The sequence below is a fragment of the Sinocyclocheilus rhinocerous genome, unplaced genomic scaffold, assembly GCF_001515625.1.
Source record: "Sinocyclocheilus rhinocerous isolate Xijiao unplaced genomic scaffold, SAMN03320098_v1.1 scaffold905, whole genome shotgun sequence".
NCBI classification, from domain to species: domain Eukaryota; kingdom Metazoa; phylum Chordata; class Actinopteri; order Cypriniformes; family Cyprinidae; genus Sinocyclocheilus; species Sinocyclocheilus rhinocerous.
This window is the reverse complement of record NW_015659390.1, coordinates 131273-139734: the sequence shown is the minus strand read 5'-3', so window position 1 is coordinate 139734 and position 8462 is coordinate 131273. Positions and strand designations below refer to the sequence as shown.

Below are 8462 nucleotides of genomic sequence, written 5' to 3'. Positions count from 1 at the left end.
CATCCGCCCGGAGCTGCTTCCGTGTAGGACTGTTGGCGCAAGCTACATTAAAGTGATTATTACGTTTTGAATATGGATATTTTTCCTACAAAAACGCATCGATTTGCTAAAGAAGGCCTTTGTTCACCCCCCGGAGCCTTTTTGAGACACCTTTTTTTTTATGGATGGGCGCTTTTTATTTAACTTGTTTTGGACTGAAGCATGCAACACCTGCTGAGTGGCATGAAACAGCTTGAAAGATCAAAGACAATTTTTAATAGAACTTCGATTGGATTCGTCTGAAAGAAGAAAGTCATATACACCTAGGATGACTTGAGGGTAGGTAATTTATGGGCTAATTTTCATTTTTGGGTGAACTAACCCTTTAACACTCAATCCAAGACAGGCACAGAGAGGACAGTGTCCTGAGGAGTCGGAGTCTCTTGGGACTGGTCAGCTGGATAAAATGTGCTTTCCCGTTTAACGAAAAATGCCAAAATATAGAGCACTCTGGAGATGAGGGAATTTGCAATCAGTGACATTTAGCTGTCTCATAATTGAGTAATGTAGTACAATCCCTATGAAGGCACAATAATCTGTAACTACAGTAGCTGCATCTTTAATATATTTGTTTGTGTTCATATTACATTACTCATAGTCTAAATTTGTCTAAATGATCTCATAAGCTCCAGAGTTTCTCTTGACAGAGTCACTGCAGGTGTGTTTGTGTACGCACATATTTGTATGCATTCATGTGAATGTGTGAAGGAAATTGCATAATGCTCTTGAAACCAGAGTATGATCCAAGATTACATTAGTATGCATAAAGTTTGGGTCCTGTATTGAGTGCTTAGCTGCATTTAAATAAGATTTTACGTAATCCCCATCTTCCTACATAAATAAACAAAGTGTTTGGACACTTAGGACTGAAGCCCCGTTGATCTCTGTGTGCTCTCTCTGTCTCTCTATCCTCTCCTAGACCTCTATTTCACTTCCTATTTACACAAAAAATGAGAGACTGAAAAGACCAGAATCTGGATGATATGATGAGCACAAGGAGACAAGGGGAAGAGAATCTAAATTAGGAGTATTGAACTGAGAACTTAGTTGAAAAGTTTCAAAACATTTCGTAAAACTGTTGTGAAATATAGAGAACCGCAAGGAGTGTAATGTATGACAGCGACGACATACTAAAACACACAGGAAAGTTGTTAGAATTTGTTCGAATTTTTTACAATTATCCAATCAGCCAAAACAATGTTTTGATATTTTTACATTTATGTTTACAATTTAGCTATGAATTGTGGTTATTATTTTATTATATTAGATTAAACCTTTATTATAATATAATATATAATAATAATTTTATGTTTGAGTATTTTATATGTAATCAATTTCATGCTTTGCTAAATTATAATTAAATAAACAACAAAATATATTTTGGCCAAAACAGTGCTTTATATTTTTTTTTAAAAATTATGTTTAAAATATATAGTATATTATACTATATTAAAACTATTGTAATATAATAATACTTTTAAAAATAATTTCCAACTAGTAATAATCATAGTTTCCGTTATGACTTACCTCATACAGTGTGACAACTTGCCCCAGTCTTAAGATTGTGTGTTTGAGTATTTTGTGTGTGATCATTTTCATGCTTTACTGTAATTAGTGTTGGAGAGGTGTGGATAATTATAGGAGGTGTTTGCTTTATCTAACTTCTCTTAATTAGAACATAAAGAATACAAAACTTTTTTGCAAAAAAAAAAGTTGCAGGACTCAATATCCGCATTAAAAGTCTCTTTATCGGTCTCAATCGAGTTGCACTCGCCAATGATGCCCAAAAACTGGAGAACTGTGTTCAGGTAGAGTTTTCATTTAGCTTCAGCTTCTCATGAAAACAGTGCAGCACATTGTTGGAGGGCTGGAGAGACTCCGCCCCGCAGATATCCGGTGTCAGATCAGCCCTGATGGAATGCGGCGGATTGAGAAAATTCTTTCACCTCCAAACTTTCTCATCAAGCGTGTCTGCGGCACTTTACGCTCTTTCCTGACCCTGTGAAAGACAAAACTTCTCCGCTGTCATGTAAGTTGAATCCCGCCGAATTTATCGCGGAAAAATTGTGTTATGGAACTGTTTTTATTTAAATGACGTTCCACTGGAGGTGTCCGCTTATAATTAGGGTGTACTGGAGACATTTGTAGGTGTGTTACCGTAGGGGCAGTGACCCGGTTTTAACACCTTACTCATATCTGTATTGATTTAGTCTGATAAAGACACTTGGCTCTGCCTTTGCCAAACATAAGGAACGTTAGTCAGTCTTGGCTCTCATAAGAGACTTGTCAGGATTTACAGCACAATGAGAACTTCAGCGGAACTTAAAGGTTTGCACTTTTCTCAAAAACCCATTAATCATAATAAACCAGTGATATGTATAAAATACACAATAGGCCTATATATAGTTTATATAGCGGTTTATTTAAACATCTGGAAGGGGCGTTCAATCTTTTTCTACGTTAAAATAGTTATTTAACAGTATAACTCATTGTAATGTACAAACATGTATTACTTGCATGTTTGAGCAACATGTAAGCAGAACCAAAAAATAAAAATAAAAAATACGTATTAAGTGCATGTTGTTTATTGTAGTCTTCATGTTGTATTATTTAATGCTTTCCATGCACTGCATCATGAACAATGTGAAACAACTTTTTGGGATGTATGCATGATATATATTTACTCAGTGTTGTTCGGTTACTGGAACTAATTTATTCAACTAATACTAGCGTGAGAACAGCTGATGACTTCAATGTGTTTTGTTGTAAAGCTCTACAGTGCTGGGTTAAGTGCCACGATCTACTGTATAAAAAACTCTGCTGCAAAATGAGATACATTGTAATTACAAGCATTACATCTTAAACTAAGCGGTTAACGTCAAAATGCTTTTTGCCACAACCCAACCATTTTTGAGTTTAAATCTTTTTGAGGCTTTTTGTCTGAGCTTTTATTATAATTTAATGAACTGAATGAGTAACTTTAAATGACGTTAATTAATAGTCTGCTGGGGTATAGAGTTGCATAGCTGTGGAAAACTAGGACATTTCATGATCTAATGTAAATTTCCTGATACGGGCTCTAAATGACAGAAGGGAAGAAAGCAGAAGAAGAATGCTTGAATTTTCCTAGAAGCAATTAATTCTGTGAAGTTCGACTCCTTTCCGCGAATCGGTTCTTTCGAACACCAGTTCAAAAACAGATTCGGCTTATTTTACGTCATGATATTTTTACACCCTGACATCGCGGTGTGGAATTTTACTTAAAATTCTTAATATGTATCCGCATATTTAACGTTTACTGCATTTTAATAACGTTATTCGTTCAGTGAGTTAGTTGTGAGTAGACTCGATAACGGCTCCGACTGACTCGTTCGGACTGTTTAGTGAACAAGTTCAACCGATTCATTAAAAAGACCCCACACAAAAGAACGGGTTATTCACCGTTAATCCAGTCAGTACTTTTCCAGTGAGTGCTGAAGTTTGGCTCGAGTTCCTTTGCTTTTGTCTCATTCATGCGTCATCTGTCACGACGGTTAAAATGGGGCTTTGAGAAAAAAAAGTGAGGTAAAGCGTGAAAGAGCTGTGCACACGTGGATAGCAGTTGTTTTAGGAGGTCCTTTGAACAGGTGTGATGAATCAACCGAATCTTTTCTGCTTTATCTTTACACTTGTACACTTACATACTGAATACATTGTTTACTCTTGCGATAAAGTAGCAATGAGAATGTGTAGCAAGACTGTTTGTATTATGACTGTATTCTAAGGCAGGCAGGTTTGTTTATAAAAGAGAAATACAGTGACTCAATTTTGAATCCTTTTGACGTTCCTGTCAACAGAACATGTAGTCCTGCTCAGCTTGTTAGATCCGGGAAGATCTTGTTTTCAACTGTATGTAACATAACATCAGATTTTGCGGCGTTACGTTCTCGTTCACTCACAGCTGGCCCCTCATAGACGTCACAGCTGACTCCGCTAGAACCTGCGGTACTTACGCCAGGCCACGCCCTCGCATACAGAGACTTGCGTCAGGACACGCCTCCTCTCTAAATACGCACGCCAAGCCACGCCTCTTAGCGGAACGCAATCTCTAGCCTCCTCCCCCTGCCTTTTAAATAGTTGGAGCAGTAGTGTAGGAGTTCAGTAGCGCTTTGTGTCGTTTTGGTTACGGGCCCGGAGTGGAAAACTACAGCAATGACAATCCAAACGGAGACGGGCGTCCCAGCTCCAGACTTGACCTACTCTAAAACAAGAGGACTAGTAGCTAATCTCAGTGGTAGGCTTTGTTTTTCAGATGAATGGAATCTCCTGAGCCAACTTTAGCACAGAATGGGAAGAATATTAAGTGATCTAGCTTTTTAATGGACTTTTTCTCTCTATCTTTGCTTTTTCTTTTATGTGCAGCCTTTATGAAACAGAGAAAGATGGGACTGAATGACTTTATCCAGAAGCTTTCCACAAACTCTTATGCATGCAAGCAGTAAGTTTATTTTATGCAAATCTGTAAAGAAAATGTAAATGTTTACATATTTATTTCAAATATACATTAATGTATGAAGAAATTGTATGTATTTACAAACTTATTACAAATATGTGTTTATTTACAAAATAGAACATATGTATAAAAATGTTTTTTATTTACTTTTTTGACATTTTATTGTTGTTCAAATAATTATTGCAGTAATATAAAATTACAACTATAATAATATAACTATAATTATAACTACTCATATTCAGACATTTCTCTTTGTTTGTTTGCTAAGTTGTTCTTGTTAAAACCATGCATCTGATCATCAGTGGTCTTTTCTTCCTGCAGTCCTGAGGTTCAGTCCATCTTGAACTTGACACCTCCACAAGATGCTGAGCTGATGAACAGCAACCCTTCCCCACCGGTAAATCTGCGTTTATTTCTGTCACGAAAGCATGTGTGTGTATATGCATCATGCATCTTTCTACAAAACAATATGTGAATCATATTTGCTTAATCATCTTTCTCTCCTCTCCAGCCAAGTCCTTCTCAGCAGATAAACCTCGGCCCTTCCTCCAACCCCGCTGCCAAACCGTCAGACTTTGACTTCCTCAAGGTCATCGGAAAAGGCAGCTTTGGAAAGGTTCTTCTGGCCCGCCACCGGAGCGATGAGAAGTTCTATGCAGTCAAGGTGCTGCAAAAGAAAGCCATCTTGAAGAAAAAAGAGGTATGGAATTCACTCCTTAGTGTCAGCTGCTTTGGGCTTTGGAGAATGCATGTGTTTAAAAACAACACGGTAGTTCTAGATGGTTGGTTGACCTCTTATCATGACCTCTAACCTCTGACCTCAGGAGAAACACATCATGTCTGAGCGCAACGTGTTACTGAAGAATGTCAAACATCCTTTCTTGGTGGGCCTGCATTACTCCTTTCAGACTGCTGATAAACTCTACTTTGTACTGGACTACATCAATGGCGGAGAGGTGCGTTATTTCATTTGCCTTTTTTTGAAGCTACACTCTGTAGGAAGTAAAACAATATTTACAAAAGAGAAAATAAAATAGTCAAAGATGTTGGAGACAGTGAGGTAGATGCAGACAGAAAAGGGATATCCTGTCATGAGAAGCAAAGAGGAGCGGGTGGGCTCTGAATAGGAAACTCTCCTCCGGAAATGGCTGGGTGGGGAAAGTGTGTGAGGTAGGGGAGCCAGATTTAGCAGCTATGATGGTTTAGACTCGGTCTAACTCAACAGACGTCTCTGAGGGGCTGCGGGGGGGGTACATTCTCATTTCCTGCCATTGTTCGGGATTGTGGAGTCTAGAAAGCCTTGATTAAGTATGCCATTCAGGATATGGAATTCACAGCCTAATCTGTCTCCTCTCTCTCTGTGTCTTTCCATAGCTGTTCTATCATTTGCAACGGGAGCGATGCTTTCTGGAGCCGCGTGCACGGTTCTATGCAGCCGAGATCGCAAGTGCCTTGGGGTACCTGCACTCACTGAACATAGTGTACCGAGACTTGAAGCCTGAGAACATTCTCTTGGATTCTCAAGGACACATCATCCTGACCGACTTCGGCCTGTGCAAAGAGAACATAGAACCCAATGGAACAACATCAACTTTCTGTGGAACACCAGAGGTAAAGAACATTCACTTTTAAGCGGTTGCTTTCAAACAATGCAACTGCATTTGCAGTCAGTAAGCTAACTCATCATGATGTTTCTCCTTCTGTCTTGCAGTATTTGGCACCGGAGGTGTTACACAAGCAGCCGTATGACCGGACGGTGGACTGGTGGTGTTTGGGAGCAGTGCTGTATGAAATGTTATATGGCCTGGTGAGTTATTCCAGAAAAATAAATTGATTTCATGCCTTTAATTGAATGTATTTAACTAATTAGTTTAATTGAATTGGAATTGCCTTGAGTACTTGGCTTTTTACGTGATTGCTGATTGCTTTTATGGTTTCTCCACAGCCTCCGTTCTACAGCCGTAACACAGCGGAAATGTACGATAACATTCTGAACAAGCCACTGCAGCTAAAACCCAACATATCTAACGCTGCCAGACACCTGCTGGAGGGCCTGCTGCAAAAAGACAGAACCAAGAGACTGGGCTTCACTGATGACTTTGTAAGTGTGTTGGAATTATATATATATATTAGTTTTTGCTAATATATTAGCTATATCATATTAAATAGCAGTTATGTTGCTCTTGTATCTAATGTATCTTCTGTTTCACTTTTGTAGACTGAGATCAAGAACCACATGTTCTTCTCTCCCGTAAACTGGGATGATCTAAATGCCAAGAAGCTCACGCCGCCCTTCAACCCCAACGTGGTACGTTCCACTGCTCTTCTGCATTGACTTTGCGTTATTACCACATAGAACTGGGTGTTATAGATAAATGGACCTAGTCATTCTGGCTGATTTGTGATAAGAGAATGCAGAGAATCCTGCTATGCAAATATCGCAGCATCTTATCAATTAATTGTAATTTTGATGTGTTTTTGTTTCAGACAGGGCCTAATGACTTACGGCACTTCGACCCTGAGTTCACCGATGAGCCGGTGCCGAATTCAATCGGCTGCTCCCCGGACAGTGCTCTAGTCACAGCCAGCATCACAGAGGCGGCCGAGGCTTTTCTAGGCTTCTCTTACGCCCCTGCCATGGATTCCTACCTGTAGCCCATCGACGCAGAAATGCCATCCCATAGACTCTTACCTGTAGTTCATTACCATGGAAACGCTGTCCCATGGAATCACACCTGTAGTGCATCACTATGAGAAAAGCAAACCCTGTCTCATTTCCCTGCCTCCAGATAGGGGGCATTTGCACATGGCGTACGGCAGCTCAAAAGGCCTTTGTTAAAAGGCCTGAGTTTTACACATTAAAAAAAAGACTTGTCATCTTCATCAACTGCATCCAAATGCACCATTTCTCCTCCGCTTTCACCCCGGGTTGTGTCAGAGAGACAGATGGGGAAAAAGAGAGAGAGAAGATTGATGCTGATGGACGATTGTTATGTACTTTTCCTTTCTTGAGATTTATTTCCAGCTTATTTACTTTTATAGGATTGTCAGTGCTAGACCATTGTTTTGGATGGATTGGATGTGTATGTGCGTGTGTGTACTTCGTTTTAACACCCCTTCACACATGTTTGTTTAATCTAAATCATGTGATCTGGCACGTCAGTCTGTGTCGGATATAAATACAGTCAACGTGACGCTAAAACCACTAAAATATGTCAGCATCTGATGTTTTTGTGATCTTTCAGTTGCGCATCTGGGATCAAGTTGCACATTTATCTTCCTAATTTAAAGAGCACTTCCTTTTTTATGTTTTTCTTGTTCTTTTGACTCAAGCGGAAGGTGCTAGAGGGATGTGCTGCTAATGTGTGTAGATACGCACTTGGACCAAGGAATCAGACGCCTCTGTTTTACCTTAGTCTTCCAGCCTCCTAGGATGTACAGTAATCGTACAGCTCAGAAATGGGCCAGTTTGTCTAAACATCACATTCCATGTAATATGATTGTATGGTTATTTAAGTTTGTTTGTATATTTTATGGTCTATGTATTAGTTTTAATGTATATGGAACAAAAACTTAAGGTATGCTTATATGTAACTATAAATGTACTGTAAAATTGTAAAATGTTTGAATCATGTGACCTTGTTTGGTTCGCAATAAAACTTTATGGTTATTTTTCCCCAAAACAACTTTAGCATGTTTTCTTTTTTTCTGTAGATGAAACTAAATCATTGGTTCATATCAGGGGTGTAGCCATCATTTCAGAAGTGAGGGGGACAGAAATGTTCTATATATATATATATATATATAATATATACCGGTATATACAGTGACATGCGAAAGTTTGGGAACCCCTTGCAGAATCTGTGAAAATGGGAATAATTTTAACAAAATAAGAGAGATCATACAAAATGCATGTTATTTTTTATTTAGT

General features: G+C 38.8%; 1 protein-coding gene across 1 annotated transcript in view; it reads left to right on the top strand.

The window, feature by feature from the left end:
- The window catches only part of LOC107723736 (serine/threonine-protein kinase Sgk1), a 25186-nt gene extending 16980 nt beyond the window's left edge, over nucleotides 1-8206 (top strand). The window contains exons 6-14 of the mRNA XM_016532445.1: nucleotides 4441-4516; nucleotides 4853-4928; nucleotides 5043-5231; nucleotides 5356-5487; nucleotides 5906-6142; nucleotides 6243-6338; nucleotides 6477-6632; nucleotides 6750-6839; nucleotides 7019-8206. Of these exons, the coding sequence (XP_016387931.1) occupies nucleotides 4441-4516; nucleotides 4853-4928; nucleotides 5043-5231; nucleotides 5356-5487; nucleotides 5906-6142; nucleotides 6243-6338; nucleotides 6477-6632; nucleotides 6750-6839; nucleotides 7019-7186 (1220 nt within the window). The 3' untranslated portion in view covers nucleotides 7187-8206. The remainder of the gene's footprint in view (nucleotides 1-4440; nucleotides 4517-4852; nucleotides 4929-5042; nucleotides 5232-5355; nucleotides 5488-5905; nucleotides 6143-6242; nucleotides 6339-6476; nucleotides 6633-6749; nucleotides 6840-7018) is intronic.
- Nucleotides 8207-8462: the final 256 nt, after the last annotated feature.